Below are 23,652 nucleotides of genomic sequence, written 5' to 3'. Positions count from 1 at the left end.
CAGATAGAGACACTGTAAATTTTCTTAGGACAAATAACATTGATTTCATTGATGACTGGCCCGCTAAAAGTCCTGATCTCAACCCCATCGAGAATGTCTGGGATAGTCTGGACAGACGATTGAGGCGTCGTCCCAACCCACCCGCTAACGTCAACGAACTTCGTCAAGCGCTCATTCAGGAATGGAACAATATTTCACAGGTAGAAATCAACACGTTAGTCAATTCTATGCGCCTGCGATGCACTGCAGTGGTCAATTCAAGAGGTGGTCATACCCGTTAAATTAAGTGTGTGGGTTTTTTTTAACCCCTACCACACTTGGTCAAAATTTCTCCCAGTTTCTGTTAACCTATGGCCATGATTTTTGCACCAAACGATGCATCATGGAACACTCTTTAAACGCATATATAACAATTATTCCCCCGGTTTGTTTTCATCAAGTTATGTTCAAGCAAAGTTAGCGGAAGTTTCTTATTTTGTTCAGTATATGTGGTCCATGGATTATGTGCTTAACGTTAGTTGAAAACATGCTTCCATGTCATGTTTGTTTTGTGGAAACTAAAAGTAGATTCATGGCAAACAAAAACTTACTTATTCTTAACAAAATAATAATTTCCCCTAACTGATCAATTATTTAACATTTATTTTAAACAAAAATACACTTCTGTCAAACAAACATACATATTTCCCAAATAAAATATTGATTCACTTTTGAAATGAAGACTTCGAAAATAATAAATAACTGGTGCGGTAACGACTGTTTGTAGAAATATAAGCAACAGATGCATGAAATTTGCGGTGCGTAATAATAATTTGAGCGACCCGCATGACCTCCCGCACCTCCACCCTCCCCCACTACAGACAGGAAGTTGCTCTGACCTCTGCGATTGGCTAACATGGCGTAGCTAGCGTCCGGTAGGAAAAGAGCACTTGGCTTCATAAAGCTGGATTAATTATCTCTAAAATAATAGGATGTCGCGGATGGAAAATGAATTTGCAGATTACGACAGCGCCAATATCTGGGTGGAAATATATCAGGTACTGGGTGATCGTATATGTAAAAAAGCATGAATTGTGTCAGCAGGTGAACATACAAATTCATTAAAAGTTAACGTTATTATTATAAAAGTTATGTCGCATGAAAGTGTTTATAATCATGATCATCATCATGATGAAACTGATTATTTGCACAACACGTTTGTCTGATAATTGAAAATGTTATTAACCTCATAACTGCTAGCACGTGTTGATTACAATATAGCGTTGTATATTGCTAGTTCTCGAAAACTCCTAAATCCAAACTTCAGAGTTGTCCAATTTTAAAATCATGGGGCATTTAATAATCTTTATTTAAAGAAGGTTACACATATAGTAATACACTAATCTCCCTTGTGGCCATCTGTCTATTAAGTATTTTAAACATTATTACTTAACATATAATGAAATAAGACGGTGAATTATAGTCGTTTGATGTAATGTTCAACACATTTGTTATGGGAATGCCGTTTGAACAAATAATAAAATATATTAAAAAAAAAAAGAAGGTAAGTTAGGAAAGAGTTCGACCTGTACCCCTCAATATCAAAGGCTCTAAAGACTATAACTCTAACCCTATCATTAAAACTACCCTAACCATTGAAAGGGGGGTATGGGTCGAACTCATGCCGTAAGTTATTTTTGTGTGCACTACAATGAATCGTTACAATTTATAGTTGCGCTGCATTTTACCATCACACCACTGCAATGCATATCGTGGAGTAATCAGTGGTTGCCCATGTCACATTTATCTTCTAAATCTTGAGAGCAAACATGAACATGTCATGTCATGTCACATTTATCAACAAATGTAAAAAACCCAAAAGTGATTTACACCAAGCCGCTCCTACCAAATACAAGGATCCAGAGATGGAAGTTTTTAATTAAAAATTTTAAAATCTTATTTCAGAGACTTAAGAATGAAGCCTCCTTGAGAACTCTTGATCAAAAACTAACAGTGATAGAAGCGAGAAAACCAGAAAACAGGAGCAAAAATAGATACCGAGATGTCAGTCCTTGTAAGTTGGTCTTTGTTTATCACAGGTCTCATGCAGGTACTTGTGGAAATGGGTTATTGCAAAACTGGAACCAAATTAGACAAAACAGAACCTAGTTTTGGTTGAAACAACACCAAAATCTATGGACAATACGGAACCTTGTATTGGCTGAAATGCCACAAAATATTTTAAAATGTATGGCTAAAATGCATCAATCTTTATATAATATTATTATATAAGAATTTTTTTTCCATTTTTGTTAAAACATTGAAAGGTGCTGTTTTCGCCAAAATATTGAGGTGCCATTACAGCCAAATTAGTTCCGTTTTTCCCAACGAAAATGGTTCCGTTTTGGTAGAGTGCCATTTTAGTCTGATCCTGTGGAAATCCTGGAGAGTGGTGGAATTTCCAATCGTTGCAAATGTCATTTTCCAGTCCTAAAAGGTCATGAAATGTTTAGTTCTGGATGATGATAATTTAAAATTTAAAAAACCCAAACATTTAAAATAATACAAGAAGAGCTTGGCATCAACTCATGGATGTGTTATTATTCCAGGCCTCTGCATAATCTGAAATTGAGTTATTATATACAAACATTAAAATCATAACCTTTTCTGGTTGGCATAACCTTTTTTATATTATTGAAAAGAACAACAAAAAACCACAATGTCATGACTGATCATTCGGTAAATTTTATACCTATAAAAGATAAAATAGCTAACCTGTGCCTGAACAAAAATATTGTTTCTTCAATATGTGGATGCCTGTTATTGCCCAGTAGGTTATTTAAAGAATAGCAGAAAAACCCTTGAAATTCCTTTAAATGGTCATGAATGCAATATGTCTTTTCTAAAATTATGGAATTTGGTTGATATTGAGACCCAAATATGTGATCCTCTTACCTAATGTTGATATTCATTGTGTATGTACCGGGTATTGTTTTTTTTTTTTCATGCTGCCAACATTTTGCGTTTACTACGATTTAGCCTAGTTACATGTAGGTTATGTTTGTTAGCTTTCAAGTCAGCTAGATCTCACAGAATGTGAATACTGAGTCAGTCAAATGTCATACACACATTCCACATAGATAAACATGTCATATGAGTGAATAGTCATATCTGTGTGACAAATGTTATGAAATGTATATATATCAATTTATCTTTGTTTGATTGGATCACATTATTTTTAACTCATTTGTTCTGTTATTTATAGGTATATATGTATTTTTAATCTTGTCAAGTGTCTAGTACATGTATACAAAAGGTTGTCATATGTCCTGTCTTGTTTGTGGTGGGAAGTGAAGTTAAAAAATATTTTGTTGGTAGTAGGAATTACTAGGATGTCAAAAATGCAATTGCCCAGAAAAAAAAGAAAGAAAAAAAAATGTAAAGTAAAGTTTGTTTTGTTAACGACACCACTAGAGCACATTAACATATTAATCATTGGCTATTGGATGTCGAACGTGATAATTCTGACTCATAGTCAACAGAGGAAACCCTCGCTACATTTTCCTAATGTAGCAAGGGATCTTTTATATATATGTACTTTCCCACAGACAGGAAAGCATATATCATGGCCTTTGACCAGTTGTGGTGCACTGATTGGAACGAGAAAAAAATCCAATCAGTTGAAACAGATACACTGAGGTGGTTTGATCATGCGATGCAAGCACCTCAAGCAGGCACTCGTCCAACTGAGTGACTGCAACGTCCCAATCATCTTAATATGTTAAATTAGAACTTTGGTATTCTCTACAAAGGTCATTAAAGCCTGTTCCACTAATCGTTTATGCATTAGGGGTAGATTAAATAATTTGATAGGCTTGAATTTAATATCTAGGTCAGTAAAAGTATTTTTTAAAGTAGCACGTTCATCTTTATATTTATTACAATAAAATAAATAGTGTCTGTCGTTATCTATCTTTTACATATTGTACACATAGAACTGGGGGTCTTATTAATTCTATGTTTGCTGTCGTTCAAGCCCAAGACTACTCCCAAACGGAGCCTAGTTATGTTTTTTTCGGTTTTAGGATCTAAATATGTGGGTTTTTTAGAATTAACTTTTCGTTTGATCAAATAGTGCCATAGTCTTGTTTTATTGTCCCACTCTTGTTGCCAAAGTTTAATTAAATTTGTATGTGCTATGGCCATAATTTCATGAAAATTAACATTGACCTTGTGTGTTTGGTAGTGGGTTATACATTTAGGGCCTACTATTTATGTCGTCAGGAACGGTGATGCCAATTGCTCAAATACAGGCATTATCCCGTGTCCGATCGATATCAAAAGAATATAACGGCGACATCTAATCTGTTGTTAATTGATGAACAAAAAAGGTATTATCTTGGATTGGCAGCTGTGACGCATTATCCAAACCGCAACATGTAACAGGCCAAGCCGAGCCATTGCATGTGCGGTTACCATTAAAGTAAATTGTTTTCCTGATTACTGATAACCACATGTAAGAGAAGTGTTAAATTAGAAAACAATAGGTAAATAAAACAAACACTAAAATTCAAAGCATGACAGGTGTTTACTTAATGGAGATTAACCAGTCGTCGCGATTGGTGATTTTCAAGTTCTTAGCCTAAAACATTAGACTTATTTCCTGTGCCAGAAACTTGAAAGGGAAAAGTAAACAATGCATGCTGTAACTGTGACGATGTAGAGATCGCATGTTACTGCAGTTTGCAGACCTAGTTCAAGTGGATTATTATTATTATATACTGATTACGTTGTTGATATTATTCGATGACAAATGTCACAATCAATTTATTAAACGAAATATCAGCCGAGAGAAAAAGAAAAAAGAAGCGATAAGGAGGGGTGGGGGGAACCACCAGCCCTGCTGGGTAGTGGTTTTGCATTTCTCACTAGCCCGAATGTAAAAACCACTAGCCACAGGCGTCGGGCTAGCGGATTTGTCGAACTCTGTAAATGACCTGTCACTTTGTATGTCAACAAGCAGCTCAACTTCGCTAGATGTGATTTTTTATGTTACATTTTGTGCCATTTCTAAATAATAAAATGCTGGGTTTAAAAAACAAAAATCTGAAGGGCACGGTGGCAAATCAGGGAAAGCAACGTGGCATTTTTCTTGCCGTCGACACCATACAATTTTAGAGGCATAATGGCAATTGCCGTGGTGAAATTCGAGCCCTGATACTGATAGTTAATGATTAATAAATCAATGTGCTCTAGTGATGTTGTTAAACAAAACAAACACTCTTTTGTATATGGAGTGATAAATGCCTCTTGCGCCCTGTTAAAGTTTAAGCCGTTTTTACTTGTACTTGTGTTTCATGTTGTATGCTAGATATTTAATTGTTTAATTAAGCAGGGCTCATATACATATAGCCAGATTAGCCAACTGTTAATTTTTATGTGGCTCCAACATTTAGTATTTGGCTAATAAAATTTTGTTTTAATTAACCATTTTGTAACATTTTTTCAGACTTCTAATGCTCTACATATCTGAAAATTGGCTAGATTACGATTTTTCCAAGGGTGAGCCGTGATTACACAAATAATATATTTCAGATGTATTTGTATAAATATTTATAGGATATTAAACAAGCTTCCATTTTATATCATGTTTATGTCCCGAGTGAAATAATTTTCAATTGTCATGAGGAACAAACATATGAAATGGTAGCGAGTTTAATATCCAATTTATTACCCATAATTGATCTTAATTTATATCGCTCATCTTGTTTTGTTAACATTCCTGTATGGTTGTAGTGTGCCAATCGATGACATCACACAGTGTTACGTTCCACTTGGCGTTCTAGTGGGACGTATCACAGTTCACTTCAATATGTACCAAGATATTTTTTAAACATATGGGCAATAATTTGTAATAGGATTGTCCGTTAATGACTGCAGCATGTTGTTAAATGAGCATTTGTGAAAAAATATTGCATTAGTTTTGTAACTACTTTCAGATGATCACAGTCGAATTGTTTTGGGTAAGGTAAATGACGACTACATTAACGCGAGTCTGATTGAGGTGCCAGATGCTGGGAGAAAATACATCCTGACTCAGGTTAGATTGGCTTTTTGTATTACTGAAGAGATCTGGGCCCATGCTTATAAAACTTAAAGCCTAGACTTTAATAAAGTTAAGACTTTAACGTAATGCTATTTGAATGGCGTTGCCATGACGTTAAACGTCAATGTTATGTTAATGTCTAGACTAAGGTTTATAAGCACGGGCCCAGGGCCTAATTCATACGGCTGTCGTCGGCTCTCTTATGCCACATTGTATCATCTGTTCAAGTCTTTTTGCATTGCACTGTGAGATCGCAAAGTTACAAGAGTTTATAGAAGATACTACCCGAGTGTCTTGTGGTATCATAATTTATCAGCACAAGTTGATAACAGTATGAAATCTGAGCTTGCCGAGGACTTTTATACTTTTATCAACGAGTGCTAATAAATTATATCACAAGACACAAGGGGGGTATTCTTTTTTATCATCAATTATCATTCTTTTCATTTGAGAAAATTGTAAGCAATGTCAGTAATGTGGGTTGAATGTCAACTTGGCAGAAATAGACTCGTTAATTAGCAGAACGACAGTGGCATGACGTCACTAATGATAGGTTTAGCACTGAAACATACACAGTGATGTAACAAAAAGAAGCGATATCTCTTAGGAAAATATTGCAAGAGATATTGCAGTTTATAGTGCCAATGATATTTCCTACAACAACCTTTAATGATCAGTAGAATTATTAGACCCCTGATTATTAGTGTTGGTAAGAATGTTACTGTACTGTTCTGTGCTCCTTTTGGCAACAAATCTTATAGTAAAATTATTATATTTTGATTTTTTAAACACTGGTACAAAATGATTCAGACTTATGCTGGACTATAAAATATTGTTAGAGATATCCGGGATTTACGGTGGAACCCTAAAATTATTAGCAGTTGAGCAAGTATGGTGAGAAAATGTGTAGATATATTCCAGTTTTAGTTAGCAGAACAATCAAAATAGTGGTAGATCTACATATTTGTTGGGGTTTTTTGCTTTTTAGTGAATTAATTATTAAATATATATGCCACATTCGACTTAATTCACATTTTGTGATATGACAAACATCAGCTTAAATCCTGGTTACTGATTTTAATTTTTTTATTTAAAGTTACATTCTCTGGTTACCATATTATAACATCATATACATATATGAAATACAAGCTCAAATGCACTTTTAAAAAACGTGTGTGTGTTCGCTATGAACGGAGATCGTCAAAAGTATACGCTCGATTCTTTGCCTGTGCCGCCACAGCTCGGCAAAGCACAAGCGACAGCCTGTTGTCAGTTTCAATTAACACGCGCGTTTGCCGATTTCAAATTGTAGGGTTCGTCTAAAAAAATTAGAAAAGAAATCTTGCGCTGTACGAAGAACGTTCGGTTGAGGATACGGTACTAGTCTTTCGTTAAAACCGGTTTGATCTTGACAACGTATTATCGACAATCGTACCTTCCTATTTCAGAATTAATATTTTATAAAGGGTTAGTAGCACTTTCAAAGTTTAGTTTGTATAACACATTGATCATGTAGATATATATTTAAAATAAAATATACTAAAGTAGACATTTTCACTTCTTAATTTTACGTGTTAAAATCGACAAAATCAGATAAATATTCTTTCTTTGGAAAGGGTAAAGTTAATGGGGGTTGTTTAACGACATCAGAGTTAGAGCATGTTGATTTAATAATCATCCGACGCCATACAACCATAAATAAAATGTGTTGAATGCGTTGTTAAATAAAACATATCCTATCCTTCCTTCCATCTGCTGTTGGATGTCTAACATTTGGTAATTTTGACATATAATCTTAGAGAGGAATCGGGTGCATGTGCATGTATTGGAGGTCGAAACCCTTACTTGCCCAAGCTTTAAAAAAATTGAAATATATTTTCTGGGGGACCATGGCCCCATATAAACTTCGCTCAACACAGTCTATAACCCCAACCCTGCTGAAATCCCTGCACATGTGCCTTGGAAACCCACTACATTTTGTTTTTAGCAAGGGATCGTTTATATGTACCATCCCACAGACAGGATATCACATACCATGGTCTTTTATATACCCACCGATGGGAATCGATCCTAGACTGACCGCGCATTTCCAAAAAACACCATTTTAGGTAAGTAATTAATAAAAATAACATATAGTCTTGAAAAATGTTACGTAAATCGAAAACAGTACCTACCCTCTTCCTCTACCCCTAGAGCGTTATGTAATTGGTATCACCCCTTGCATGTAATGAGTATGCCAACAGCTGGCCACTGAAAATTTCACGGCAAATCCCCCACCCACCGACCCCTGGAAAGGCATTGTAACATACCTCTATGGATATAAATATGTTTTGGAGATATGAGACAGTTAAATTTGTTTAAAAATTGCGAAATCTCACGTGATCTCTTGTTGGGGAATTCCACACTTGCCAATGAAAACCGAGATCTATATTTTAGCTACAGATAAAATAAAACAACAATTACTAGACATTATTACAAAATTGTGGTGAAAATCTGTATACAATTGATACATGTATTTGATGATAAAATACAGTGGTACGATTTGTTGCCATTAGAGTAACACAAAATCTTGGTAGCTGGTGTTTCCATTCATCATAGTTTTAATAATTATGCATCTCATATTTAAAGCTTTGTTTGGTATTTAGCTGCATTTACAGGGGATAATGTATTTAAATTTTAGGTTGGTGCACATGATTTTTACCTAGGTAACTGACTGAGATAGTATTTTTTCTATATAGCTAATGAAATAGTAGCTAATTATTAAAAAAAATTGCATTTATTAATTTTAAATAATAGTACAACAATTAAGAAAATGCAGTTGGAAAAAAACACCTGAATATAGTCAACGGCAAATTAGTGCCTTGATGAATTAAAAACTTCACGGCATTGCCGATTGCTGTGGGCAATTGCAGGGGTTGATAGTAACTTGCAGTTAACATGTTTTTTAAAGCTGTGTAATCAACATGTGAAAAGAGCGACAGTCCAAATGAAATATTGTACCCTGATTTAAACAAATGCTTTTTATTATAGGGTCCATTAGCACACACGACAAGTCATTTCTGGCTGATGGTCTGGGAGCAGAACACAAAAGCAGTCATCATGCTCAACAGAACAGTGGAAAAAGGCACAGTAAGTCGGTTTAATAACAAATGGAAGAAAGGCGAAGAATGAACTACAGCTGTTTGATATTTAACATATGGCTAATTTGACATTTGGTTACGGAGATTTGTTGCCGCCACATATGTTACTCTCTCAATAAAGCAACAAGGGATCTTTTATATGCACTTTTCCGTAGACAGCACAGTATCTGCCACAAACATTGATATACCAGTTATGGGATACTGGTTGTGATAGGATAAAGAAACCCTAAGTTTATAAAGGATCCTGTGGCCTATGGCTGCTAGGAATATTTTGTTTTAAAAATCTTGATTAGAGATATTTGTCATGTTTTGAAAATTTATTTGCCATTACTGTTTAATTTCTTAATTTCTAAATCGCGACGCGATATTAAACAAAATGTTCCCTGCACCGAGTTACTCCATATATCGTGTTTAACAAAATGCAGAAAGACTTAAAGGGACTGTCCTGAGTTTGCAGCCATTGTAAAGTGTTTCTGACTGACAGTCATTTTGACTACTACAATTACATATTAACCTTCTGACTACTGCAGGCGAGATATCTCGCCTGACGTCATGCCAGTCAACATACTGTACCCTGTATACAGTGCATTCCCCAATTCATATTTCCCGCCGTTCGACACGACACTCACTGGAAACAATTTAGTAACAGGAAACAAAAGACAACCTAGCTTCCTGTGTCTTTAAAATTAGATTTTTCACTGTAAAATGGCTTGAAATTTTGAGTTCAAAAAGTGGTTTACGGCAAGTATTTTCGCTTCGGCACATCACGGTTATTTTCAGGGATCGATAGCTGATTGTGACATCAAATTTGATAATAAATTTGATTGTTTTACCAACAACGAAAATCACCATATATTGGGATATGAATCGTAGTGCGTTGTTTGTTTTTTTAATCTGGTCAGGAAGCCACTGTTATTGGGAATAATAGACATAAATACTGGACAGCTGGCCACAAATGCCCGTATGTAAACGTGACCTTTTAGATTTTTTGCCTAATTTTAATCAACAATAACTGATCTAAAATAACATAAAAATTAGAAAACTACACGCAAATAATACTTACCGATTCAAATATGAACTTTATTTTATGTATTTATAAAACATTTCAGTGAATATATGTGAGTAAAAATTATAAACTTGTACCCACTCAACATGGTTTTTGTCAAAAATTAATCCAGTAGTCTAAAGGTTAAATACATTTTCTTGTTTAGAATACCTGTGTTTATATAGCCAATGTGTCTGTGGTTGGTTGCTAATGTTTGTAGACAGGTTTCAGTTTACTTCTTAATTTATACTATTTCATACATACTGGTAGGTAAAATCAGGTTTGGGCTACTACAAACATTAAAATGACAACAAACATCTTGTTTATATAGACACTTATATTCTAAACAAGAACGTATATTTAATATGTGATTTTTATCATCAAAAATGTTCTGTATGTCAAAAACATTTTACAGTGGTAGAAAACACAAGACAATTCTTTTAAGTAGGGTTAAAGGTGCATACTCCTCTGAAAACATTGTATAGAGTTCTTACACAGTATGGAAATCCTGGAAAAGTATGAAATTTTTGTAATTTCTCGGTATGGAAAATTCTTGAAATCCGGCCTTGCTATGCAAATGTCATAGACAAGTATGGAATTTTGTAATCCCTTTGAAAATTAAGTAAAAATTGCAATATTATTGATTATGTTAATGACTGCAGGAAAATTGAGACACAAAAAGTATTGAAAAATGCTTTTTAAATTAAATAATTTGGTTAATAACATAATGTGTAAATCCCAGTTTATCCATTTGTTTTTGTGGAATGGTTTACACTAATATTTTAAATTTTCGGTGAATAACTAAATATATAAATCTTGATTTATTCGCTTATTTTCATGGAATGCTTTACCCAAATGTTTTTAATTTACTGAGCTTTTGTTTTTGTCTTTCAGCTGAAGTGTCATCAGTATTGGCCACTGGGCTCGGATGCAGGTTACGAAGATGAGATGTATTTTGACGATGTCAACCTTAAAGTGACCTTGACCAGTGAAGAAGACACCATGCATTACACTCTTAGATACTTGAGTCTCGAAAATGCAAATGTATGAATATTGCTTCAGCTGTTAAAAAACTAAGCTGTGCATATTGTTTAACATGGGTCGAAATTAAAATATTACTGTCACAACCAGTTTTTGCCGGTCAACATCACCACGGGTCGGAAGATTGGTTTTTTGCCTGGTGGAACAGGAATTATTTTATGTTTATATTCACACATTAGTTTGTCAATGATGTTTGGTCCAGTATGTTATGATTCAGACCAGCAGAATTTTATTTATAGCTTTCCGTAACGAATATCCAGAAGGAATTTCAGTCAATTTTAACTCCTGGTTAAATACAATGGTTTGATTGCTCCTGTTTAAACACATGGCTAGTAAGATTTGTACCATCTATTTTGTATTAAAATAGTGTTCTATATTGGAATTTTTGAGAAAAGTAGGCAACCATATGCAGGGTTAGCTTTGGAGTAGCATTTTGCTAAATTATCACTTAAATTTATTTTTCCGACAACATATCAGTCATTACTTGAAATTGTTTTGCCAAAATAAAATAAAATTTGCCCATTATTTTTAAAATACACAATTGTTAAATTTCGAAAGTGACAGAATGGACCCAGCGTAAACCCTGCAGAGAAAGGAAAGAGGGCAGTGGGATCAAAGTAATATTTTAAAATTGAGTATGTATTTCAGGGCTCACCCTGGATCAAAAATACCTGTAGCTAAAAAATTAGCCAAATGAGTTTTTATTAGCCATATTGAAAATGCAGGGATGTCATTCATAGCTGGCGATTTTTCGCCAGCTATCGAATCAATTGTCGCCGGATATCGAACTTGCAATAAACAATGCTTGTCAACTTTTTGTTGATTAAAATTTGATTTTCACCAGCTATTTTTATTGCTTTAATGCTTTAGCCAAAATTGTTTTATGCAGTACTGTATAGAGTATTTATATATGAATATGAAAATGCATCTTTTTCAGCTAATTGTGTATAAACTGGAATAAATCTGAATAACAAAACCGTATTACCTGATCAAAATCAAAGACAGCAATGGGGGTAGGGGCAGTTGATATATTACTTTGATTTTTTAGTGTGTGTGGTGGTGGTGGGGGGGGGGGGGGGGGAGATATGCAGAGTTAGAAGCCAGTGCCCTCTGAAAACACCCACCCCAACTTCTAAGGCCTATGATATTAATAAAAATTTGAGAGCCAATATACTCTTCTTCTTTAAAAAAAAAAAAGAGCTCATTATTTCTTTAAAATAACAATCTTTATGTTGGTTTGAACTGCTTTTAATTTTTTTTTTAAAAGTAACCCATCAATTACCCACCTCAACAATTTCGTAATTTGCGCCATGTTGTTGATTTCCACGTCGTATTTCTATAAATACTGCATGTTCATTGATCGCGATATGCATGACTTTGAAATTAACAAAGACAACGGAAATAAACGAACGAAACAGCAGTTACGTATTCATTGATGAGAACAACTGTTTGGGTTTGTTTTACAAATTTACATCAAGATTTATTTGCATGTAATTGTATTGTTTAATGTCCGCAACGATGTCCCTAGACACTGAGAGCAGCCAACGAACGTTTTTCTAACGTTCACAAACTATCTGATTGGTTCCCGATGTGGACATTAGGTTTAACGCGAAGCGCATAAACCAGTCTAGTGGACGTTTTTGTTTTGCTCGGTTTAGCTGAACTCGTGCCCTAGCCTACTTGTCTTCGGCCCTGAACTAGCATGTGTATTGAAACTGATACTCATTGTCAGTCTGTTTTTATTACTTTGGTTCAAAGACTTTACAAAGTTCAAATAACAAGCTACAGTCTTTCAGACTTTGCTTTCATATATATGTTGCCGTTAAAATTAATAACTGTGATTAATAAAATAAGCAAACATTATGCTGTATTATGGATGACACTAACTCTCGATACCGGTCGCGAGATCGCTATTACGCTAATTGAACATTTGGTATTATTATTATATGTCAGGTGTCAGATAGATTATGTAACCATTTGTTCACATCAGAAGATAGAAAATGTCTTAGCCAAAATTTTAGTCACTTACAAATTTTATTAGCCTTTTTTTTTTTTAAATTAGCAAATGGCTAATTTGGCTACCAACAGCGAGAGCCCTGTATTTAATAATTTGCTCTACTTGACAGACGAATGAGAGGCGAGAGATACTACACTTTCAATACACCACGTGGCCAGACTTTGGAGTCCCGTCCTCACCTACAGCGTTCCTCACCTTCCTGTCAAACGTGCGACTGACAGGAGTTCTTGATGCTGACGTCGGACCGCCTGTCATTCATTGCAGTGCTGGGATCGGGCGCTCGGGGACATTCTGTTTAGTAGACTCGTCACTAGTTCTAGTAAGTTTGTTTCTCCAGACTACCTTTGTTATTAATTTTGTCTGTATATATTTAATCAATTTTATATTCAGTTATGGTGTAATTTTGTTATTAATGTTTGGCAATTTTTGTCTTGATTTATTCAATATTGTATCCAGTTATCTTGTACTTTTGGTATGAATTCTTGGTAATTTTTGTCTTGTTTCAATCAATTTTATATTCAGTTATGGTGTACTTTTGTTATTAATGCTTGGCAATGTTTGTCTTGATTTAATAAATTGTATATCCAGTTATGGTGTACTTTGTTATGAATGCTTGACAATTTTTGTCTGAATTTAATAAAAAATTTATCCAGTTACTTTTGGTGTACTTAATGCTTAGTAATTTTTGTCTTGATTTCATACATTTTATATCCAGTTATGGTGTGCTTTGTTATTAATGCTTGGCATTTTTCCACTTGATTTAATCGATTTTAAATTCAGGTACAGCGTTTGAGTGTAATCAAATTTAAACTGACTTGTTTACATAGGCCCATGGTCTGGTGTCTGGTGTTCTTGTTTACAGACAGAAAAGAACTAAGATTTGGATGCAGTAGACCTAAATCTGATTTTATAGGATTTTGATTTTAAAAAATGCCTTATTTTGTTTTTACAGATAGAGAAGCAACGGGATTTGGATGCGGTCGACATTAAGATGATGTTGATGGAGATGCGCTCGTTCCGCATGGGTCTCATCCAGACTCCGGACCAACTGCGGTTCTCGTATCTCGCCATCATCGAGGGGGGCCGCCGCGTCCTGGCCGCGACCAGCTCCAACTCCACGTTAGAGAGCTGTCTTGTTAATGGCGATCTCCCGGTAAACACACACAAATCTCCAACCACACAATTACAGCGTTCGACAAATCCACTGTCCCTCGGTCCTAGCTAATGAATGTTTGTCTTGGCTAGTGGATATTATCAGTTGTAATACTAAAATATATAGGGCACCAGCCAAAGCTTCTGTAAGGTCTAGTGACTTTTTGAAACATTTGTTGAATACTGACAATTAGTTTGGCAGACATTAGAATTTACTTGTTGGTTCATAAAGAATGTTATTTGCAGGTCTTCTTTAAACCAGACCATCTTGAGTTTGCTACCATTGTAACATGTTTCCGATTTAGAGTGTCTTTATAATGACTAAAATTAAATATTAAAGTCATTTTCTTATTGAGAAAATCAGTGTTTGTATATCTGATCAAGTTTGGTTATCCAAATATTTGCAATAGGTAAAACAAATTTTAAACAAAGTAATATCTAAAATTTATTTTCTTTCCAATATACTTCTTTTTTCTTTTTTTTTGCATTTAAGACATTATTTGGAGGTAAAATCCAGTTTGGACCACTTTAAACTATTGCTGCTAATGGATAAAATGTAGTGGGTTAGTTTTGAAGATTATGTGCCCAAATTATCTAATGTTTGACATTCAATAGCAGATGATTAATTAATCACCATTCTCTAACATTTTTATGAAACAAAACAAAGTACGTTTTTTTTACCTTAATTAGTAATTAGTGCTAGCTCTGGGTGAGCAGAAAATTGCGCCAAATTATGTATTAAAAAAATAAATTGCACAAATTCACTTACATTAAATTGTTTCGCAAAATTAAAATAAACTTCACTGATCGTTGAATTTAGTGAGTGACAGAGCTAGCCCTGCTTACAGAGACTGTAATTGGCACATTTCATGGTCGAGATGGAGTTTTTCGGTGGGGGGGGGGGGGGGTTCTTTTTTTTTCTCTTTTTTTTCTTCTTCGCTTGCTTTCTTATTCGCTTGCTTATTAACATAAGCTGATTTGACCGTGTTGCAGAATGACCAGACAGACAGTCCGCCGACCCCTCCGATACGGACAACCAGTATATCTCCCTCCAGACCGCCGCCACCACTTCCACCCAAAGAGAGGACGTACACACCCGAACCCTTCGATATCGACGACTTTGATGATGACTTTGACGACCTCGATGATTTCATACAGGACGATGATGGAGAAGACGAGAAGGATGATTTACTACCGGATAACAACCCAACAGTAGAGAAGGAACAAGAGAGGTAATTCTTGGGGGTTTCGGTTATTAATACTATAGTCCTTACCACAGGAAACACCTTTTTTCATACTATGGAGTTTACTACACGTTATTTATTTTTGAGCCAATTGTTTTCTATGCACACAAAATTAGTATTATTTTTTTGTTATTTCCCAAGCACTCACTTTTCTTCTTACGTGAAACCAAACTGGAATTGTTTACAAAAAATATTTTTGTAGAAGGATGGGACGGACTATAGGATGGAATGGACAACATAATCAGTGGATTTGTTTTAGGGGGTGTTTTTGATGGTTTGCCTGTTTTGAGAATTATTAAATAGACTAGTTAATGTTGATATAATTGGATATGGTATTTTCTTATTTCACTTAATACGGGGGGAGGGGGGGAGATTTAGTTCAGCAGTTGAGTGCTTGCTTAAGGTACTTGAGTCACAGGATTGAACCACCTCGGTGGATCCATTCGCATGATTTGATATTTTTTTTCCATTCCAACCAGTGCAATACAACTGGTCAAATGCCATGGTATGTGCTTTCTTGTCCGTCAGAAAGTACATATAAAAGATCCCTTGCTGCTAATGAAAAAATGTAGATTTCCTCTGATGACTACAAGTCAGAATTACCAAATGTTTGACATCCAAAACAAACTTTTACTTGAATACAGGGAGTCCTAAAAGTCTAAATTCACCAGAAGAAATACATATTATTTTTGCATTGCTGTGATAATGTCGCAAGGAAGAATATAGATTGTAATTTTCCGACTGCAGCAACGGAAGGAAGGAAATGTTTTATTTAACAATGCACTCAACACATTATTTACGGTAATATGATGTAAGATATATGGTTACGGACCACACCGATATTGAGAGAGGAAACCCACTATCGCCACTTTATGGGCTACTCTTTTCTGCAACAACGGCGTCAATTAAAAAAAAAAATAGCTCAACATTAAGTCTCCATTTCTTACAAACAAAATCCTAGACCAAATGATTTATTGATTGATGTATGTATCTCAGTGCTTGTTAATGTTGGGTTTTCAGGGGGTGGGGATTCCAAGTAAATTTGTTTATTTTACTTTTTCAATAAGAACTAAATTAATCTGGAATGTCATATCAGAAATGTTTTCTTTTTTTTCACTGAATGAGTTTATGGTAGGCAAGACATAATTCAGCAATATTCTCATTTGATGTCATCTTCTTCATGTATATATCCAGGCATCTGAGAATTGAAAATCTGCATGTCCCATTTATCGGTTAGCAGAAATAAATCCAGGTAGCCCATTTCATTTTTATCCAAGTAAATGGTGCTCCCAAATTTGTGGGATTTTTTTTTTATTACGCAAAATTAGATTTGTGTGAGCAATACAAGAACGAAATGATCGTTCTCACAATTTTCAGTCAGAGGGCTGTTGTCATTTATTTTTCATACATTAACATTACCTCCAACCAAGTACATTTTTTGTCAATCTGTTTCAGTGCATATGTATTGAGGAAAAGAATTCGCGACGAACGTAAACAGAATACGCAGGAAAAGATAAAACAGATGAAGGATCGTCAACAGAAGAGTGAAGTGTGGAAGAAGAGACGGACGTACTTGAAACCCATTTGTATTGGACTGTCCCTCCTGGTGGGAGGCTTGCTGCTTTACAGATACTACTACCAGTGAGCAGTGCGTTTTTACCCATTTTAACACTTTAACACAGGTTTCAGTGCCAGATGTATCACTTTTAATATTGGATAGCCTTCCAACTCATCCCAATGAATTTTAACCTATTAGTATTCATTTCATGTATCAATTTAAAATGTAACGTTCGTCAACTCATCACAAGAAATTTTAACCTACAGTAAAATCTTGTTGGGTCGAACTCGGAAGGGTAGAATACACTGCAATGTTTGAACCAACAAAGAAGACCTGAGTTACACTTACACAATGTTGACCGAATGGTTAGGTCGAACTACTCGATGAGTCGAACATTTCTCGAGCACCAATGGGTTCAACTGTATTGGTATTCATTTTTCTATAGATGCTACTCACTCTCACCGAAAAGTGTGATTCACACATTTTAAAACTCAACACAGATTTCAACATCCATTATATATCAGTTAAAGATTTAAATCTTTCAGCTCATTAATGTGAATTTAAGGCAGTTTGTATTAACTTTTCTATAGATGCCACTTATTATAATCAAAAAGTGTGCTTCATCCACTTTAAAACTCAGAAACGGGTTTCAGCAGCTATTATTTCTCAATTTCTCAATTTACATCTTTCAGAATTGAAAATCATTTGTAAAAAGATTGCTTCATATAAAATGAAAGCCTTATTTTTATACCAAAACCACTTGCTCTGACTGAAAAATGTGCTTCACCCATTTCAAATCTTCACAGAGTTTTTAGCAGAGCGCATTTCAGTTTAAAATTAAAAATCTTTCAGCATGATATAAATCACATTGGAAATGTTTTATACTGATACCACTTGCTCTTACTGAAAAGTATGTTTCACCCATTTCAAAGCTTCACAGTTTTCAGCGGAGCGCATTTCAGTTTAAAATTAAAATGTGAAATGAAGCCCATTTATATTGGACTGTTTCTTATAATGCAGGCTTGTTTTCCTACAATTTACTATCAGTGTAATTCCTCTGTGCTCCTCGTTTCCCATTCAAATGATTCTTTTTGCCGGTGTAGGAATTGACCATTACTATCAAAATATGAGGAATATTCCTTGAACATACATTCCTCACAATAGGGCTGTTCCAGAAATGATCACATGGTGGGGAAGGGGAGGGGAGGAGGTTTTGCTTGATAATCGCCATTCATAAAATGTATAACTTTAACCGTTGAAAAATGTCAAATGAAAAACTGAATCGAGAGCAAAGAACCAGTGTTAATTTTCAAGTAACTATTTCAAAAAGTGTCCTAATTTACACTGGTGTTGCTTTTAACCTCCTTACAGCTGCAGTTCTAAGTATTTAAAAAAAAAATTATTAAGTTTTTTAAATACTGTAAAACAAGTTATTTTTCACAATTTCGTAGGGAGAATACAATAATTTCGTTATTTGTAGTTTTTGTGGTTGTAAAAACATTTAGGAATTTGTTTTAACTTTTATTATTATTGCTTATGTTCAAGATACTCTATATTCTTTTGTGACGATCAATCTAGCATTTCCCGTATGATGTCATATGATTCATTTATTGTAAGATATTAGCTACATTTTATTACAAAAAAAAAGAAAAAAAAAGTTTTTAAATTCAAATTCAAAAATAAATACCACAAATCCTTGAATAGGAACCTAGGCTTGTATTTTTTGGATACAATTTTTTTTAACCTGTCTGTACATTTGTTAAAAAAAATAACAAAGTATATGATGTTAAAAAGAATAACAAAGTATATGATGTATCTCCCATTCTTTTGTTTAGAGATTGTGTGGTATTGAAGAACACCATTATTAATTAAAAGTGGTGTTCTCACCATATTGTTATAAGCTTTAGACATCAGGCATTGAAAGTGACAAGTATAATGCAGTTATTAATCAGACAACATTAGAATAGCAGAAACAGGCATTTATATAAGCTTTAGACATCAGGCATTGAAAGTGACAAGTATAATGCAGTTATTAATCAGACAACATTAGAATAGCAGAAACAGGCATTTATATAAGCTTTAGACATCAGGCATTGAAAGTGACAAGTATAATGCAGTTATTAATCAGACAACATTAGAATAGCAGAAACGCATTTATATAAGGCAGGCCTGTATTTTGTTTGGCCCATATTTTTGAAGCTATCTTAGCACTATGATATCGTAAAACTGTCGTAGGATATGACATCACTATGACATGTGTTGTAGTGATATCATTGCCTACGATGGTTTCTGAAAAATTGTAGCACTAATATAATGTAGCTTTGAAAATCTGTTGTCTGGCCTCAAAACGAGGCAAATGTGTATTCGAGGATTTACAGTATATAAGTTTTTTATCTTTATTGCCACACAAAGCATTATATGTATATACTGTACTGAAAATAACGATGTAAAGAGTATGTAATTGAAAATCAAGTCGAGGCAGGCTTAAGTCACATGACCTATATTTTTTATTAGTGACAAAAAGTAGAGAAATTTATCAGGTCATCATATCGTAACAAAAAAAGTGAACAGTTATTTGCATCTGTGTAGTTTTAAAAATAATTTACAGTCACAAAAATAGCATACATGTGAAAAATACTTGTTATACAGTAGATTGATCATACCATTTAGTTTCTTGCCTTGATCTGCCATTCTTCAATTTCTGTTCAGGTCACCTAAGAAAGCAACGTCAGAATGCTTCCCATCTTTTCAATGATAACAGTAAAACTAGCAATGAGACGCGTTACGCTATATGAATGTAGCGAAAATGCATGTTTGTTAAGACTGTTGTTGTGTTTGTGTTTTGTATTAGACGAAATTGAAGCTTTAAACAAAACAAAAATTTCATATAGGAATCACCTCTTGATTTAATGTTTTTCAACACTCTTTTACCTCAAATGTGATCTTTTCTGGTTTTCAATTTTTTAAATTATTATTCAACATCATTTGTGACAGGTGACATAATAATGGCTACACTAAAGAATATTTTTGATAGATATTCTTGATACTTGAGTTTTATGTTTTTGACGATGAAAGTTTTCTTTTTTTTTAAACTGGATATGCATTATAGATGATTATCACAGTTGCTTATGCTTTGAGGCTTTAGCATGCATTGAAACTGAGACATAATGAATTACAGGGGTTAACAAACTCCATATCAACTGTACATTTTATATTCTTGGATGTATGTACTCGTAAATACTATTTTGTTGCAAATATGGTGAAAATATCCACATATTAATATACGTATGGGCTAGTACATGTACATCTGTAGCACATGTTTAACATATGAAATAGGCATGTTAAAAAAATAATCTTTATTGCATAATTTGTTTACAACAGGCTAAATTACAATTACAGATATTGAAAAAAAACCCCAACATAATCTGAAAAGACCTCAAATAACAACAAAAATTCAAACCCAATGTTGCATATGTTGCATGTTGGATAGATAATATAATGAAACTAACTTAACCAAACAGGTTGCACATGCTTTTTGTTCCCAGACAATTTTAAACGTTTTCTTATAATCTACACATGGAAGATCACCCACCAAAATAAATAATGAATGGTGTGAATAATTATGTACATTTGTTTTCATGTTAAAATTCAAATGATGCAGATGCAAGCACACACATGGTAGGTTAAATTGTTAAATTTTATTCGAACATTTACAAATTTTAACTTATTATTCCATGATGGCAAAGTTTGACATCAGACCCAAGCATGCACAGCAGAATTCTAAAAGTATCTTTGAGTCTGTTTCATAGACTAGTTAAATGAAATGATTTCATAATCTGTATGCGCTTGATGGTTTTGTTTTTGCTTATCTAATGTAAATATCTTGATATTCCATGTTACATTATATAAAATGTAAAGTGTTGATACTGCTGAAGGCAGGAGCAGAATCGTTATTGTTTAAAAACATGTCTTCCATATTAGAGATGTTTTGTTAGGAAATCATAACATTTAATTTAGACAAACTAATTTTGGGACATTGTTACAAAGTTCTTGTATTAAAATCCAAATTAGTCACATTTTCTTATTACAAAATGTCCACAAACATTTTAGCAATGGTGGCTTTCCTCACTGGAATTTGAATTAAGTCTCAAAGTTTATGTTAATCTTTCTTTAAATACAGTTTAGCATCTTGGTGATGATAATCCTGATAGTGTATAAATGAGTTGTAGAGTGTCTGTGTTATGGGAAAGATGTGATTAAAGTCAACTGTAGGCCGTTGATCATAATTAATAGAAAAGTACATCAGGCCAACTAGGCATAAAATAATAACACCGCTCCCACACCACCCCTCAGCACTTTCCCCCCTCCCCCGCTCCAACCCAGTGTTTATTGTCTCCTTCTGCCGGCACTTGTGGTCCAGTGGAATGTCTCGTAGGATTACGTCCGAAACAGTAAAGGTTTGCACAGTTTTCATGCAGTAATTGTGCGCTTTTTTCAAACAGTTCATTGAAAGTAAACTTAATGAGCTATTAGAGTAATTTTAACTTGATAGATCTAAATATAGCTCTCTTCATTAACCTTACCTATTGGGGCCGTCTTGGTTTTAGCCCTCATTATGTCTTGGTCTTTTTATACATGCCAGCATCCAATCAAAGGGCTATACTATGATATAGCAGATTATATCCTCATGTTTGATTGTTGTGGATATCCACATAATTTTGTTTTCTCTTTTTTTATTTTTTTATTTATTTTTTTATATCAGCATGACCTATTTTATTATTCAGATGTGAAACATAGTTATGTTTGTACTATATTAATTATGTATGTGTATATATTAATATCATAATACAATTATGTATGTATATCAGGTATTTGTTGAATATATTATTTTACAGAACTTTAGCTGCATGTTACAACATATCCTGTCCAGAGTCTTGGTTTTTATATCCCTCGGTCATTGTCATCAGTAATGTAGAAGGGGAGAAAAACACCCTAAAAAGCATGAAAAATATTTACGAAACAGAACATGCCATGAGTATGGTATGGTGATTGTCAGATCTATGGGTGATTGCTGTTAGTAGTGGTGTATTCATTAGGCCATTATAAAATAAATCCTAGGTTTTTATCCTGACGTTTTCTTATCACAAATTCGAATTTGTTTATTTGGATTGCCGATCATTTCACAGTGTGTTCCACACATAAAAACATTACAATGCAAGTACATAAATACACATCTAGTTTGCAAGTTTGTTTGTTTGTTGTTGTTTTTTGGGGGGCAGTATTTTTAATGTTCTACCGGCCTCGGTGGCGTCGTGGCAGGCCATCAGTCTACAGGCTGGTAGGTACTGGGTTCGGATCCCAGTCGAGGCATGGGATTTTTAATCCAGATACCGACTCCAAACCCTGAGTGAGTGCTCCGCAAGGCTCAATGGGTAGGTGGGAAGCGCAAATAAAAGATCCCTTGCTGCCAATTGGAAGAGTAGCCCATGTAGTGGCGACAGCGGGTTTCCTCTCAAAATCTGTGTGGTCCTTAACCATATGTCTGACGCCATATAACCGTAAATAAAATGTGTTGAGTGTGTCGTTAAATAAAACATTTCTTTCTTTTTAATGTTCTATAAAAATAAAAAATATAATTTCATCCCCTGCTAACATTTTGATGAAAATCTGGCATTTAATTTATAATGGCCTTAGTGATAGAAAATTGTATCACTGCAGTGCTTGAAATTGACATAGTGAAGACAGCAAATCCTGTTTGAAACATAATAATATTAATATGCTTTCCGATATTTGGTTTCACAAGCAGTTTTTGCTTTCCAGATATATCGAGAATTGTGATTTTTAGGAGTAATATAAATGAATATAAATCTTAGGGGCTTGTCCGTGTTTGTCTTAAGTATTTCGCATGGTTGTTTTAATAAGTTACACACCACAAGTCTAATTAGAAGTCTTAATTTTTGGGAACGGCTTCCCAATTTCTAGCATTTGATTCCAGCTTAAAATATTGGAAACAAGGATTACTTCAGACTGGACAAAATGAATTTCGAGCCCTGTTGTGTGTTTTAAATGTACTTCATTACACATTTGCTGTGGCTGTGTTGGTTGGCCTCCACTTGTATAGAGAATAATATATGAGTTTTTAGCGTGTGGTAATTTTGTAGTTTTATGATGTGTGAAAAAACAAACATTGCTTAATGATTACTGGAATATTTCAGTTGGATTACTCCTAATTTTTTAATTTTTATTTTATTATTGCTATTAATATATATATTTTATTTTGTATGTATCTGCATGGGCTGTGGAACCGATGGTGATTACCAATTGACCAAAATGTTGATGCCATCCATACCGGTGGTAATACAAAACTATT

At 34.2% G+C, this 23,652-nt stretch overlaps 1 protein-coding gene across 1 annotated transcript; it reads left to right on the top strand.

The window, feature by feature from the left end:
- The first annotated feature begins 898 nt into the window (after positions 1 to 898).
- LOC121388880 (tyrosine-protein phosphatase non-receptor type 2-like) lies at positions 899 to 22,603 on the top strand. Its single transcript, XM_041520409.1, has 9 exons — positions 899 to 1,037; positions 1,945 to 2,053; positions 5,979 to 6,079; positions 9,116 to 9,214; positions 11,165 to 11,314; positions 13,438 to 13,647; positions 14,281 to 14,481; positions 15,474 to 15,712; positions 17,180 to 22,603. The coding sequence occupies exons 1-9, from the start codon at positions 972 to 974 to the stop codon at positions 17,367 to 17,369; spliced, it is 1,365 nt and encodes a 454-aa protein (XP_041376343.1). The 5' UTR covers positions 899 to 971; the 3' UTR covers positions 17,370 to 22,603.
- The last annotated feature ends 1,049 nt before the right edge of the window (positions 22,604 to 23,652 follow it).

This window comes from Gigantopelta aegis, chromosome 14 (genome assembly GCF_016097555.1).
Source record: "Gigantopelta aegis isolate Gae_Host chromosome 14, Gae_host_genome, whole genome shotgun sequence".
Classification (NCBI taxonomy): Eukaryota; Metazoa; Mollusca; class Gastropoda; order Neomphalida; family Peltospiridae; genus Gigantopelta; species Gigantopelta aegis.
This window is presented reverse-complemented; position numbering and strand designations above follow the sequence as displayed.

Coding starts and splice junctions, on each gene's coding strand:
- LOC121388880 (XM_041520409.1), top strand. CDS start 972: ATGTCGCGGATGGAAAATGAATTTGCAGATTACGACAGCGCCAATATC. Junction 2,054..5,978: donor ATACCGAGATGTCAGTCCTT/GTAAGTTGGTCT, acceptor AACTACTTTCAG/ATGATCACAGTCGAATTGTT. Junction 14,482..15,473: donor TTGTTAATGGCGATCTCCCG/GTAAACACACAC, acceptor ACCGTGTTGCAG/AATGACCAGACAGACAGTCC.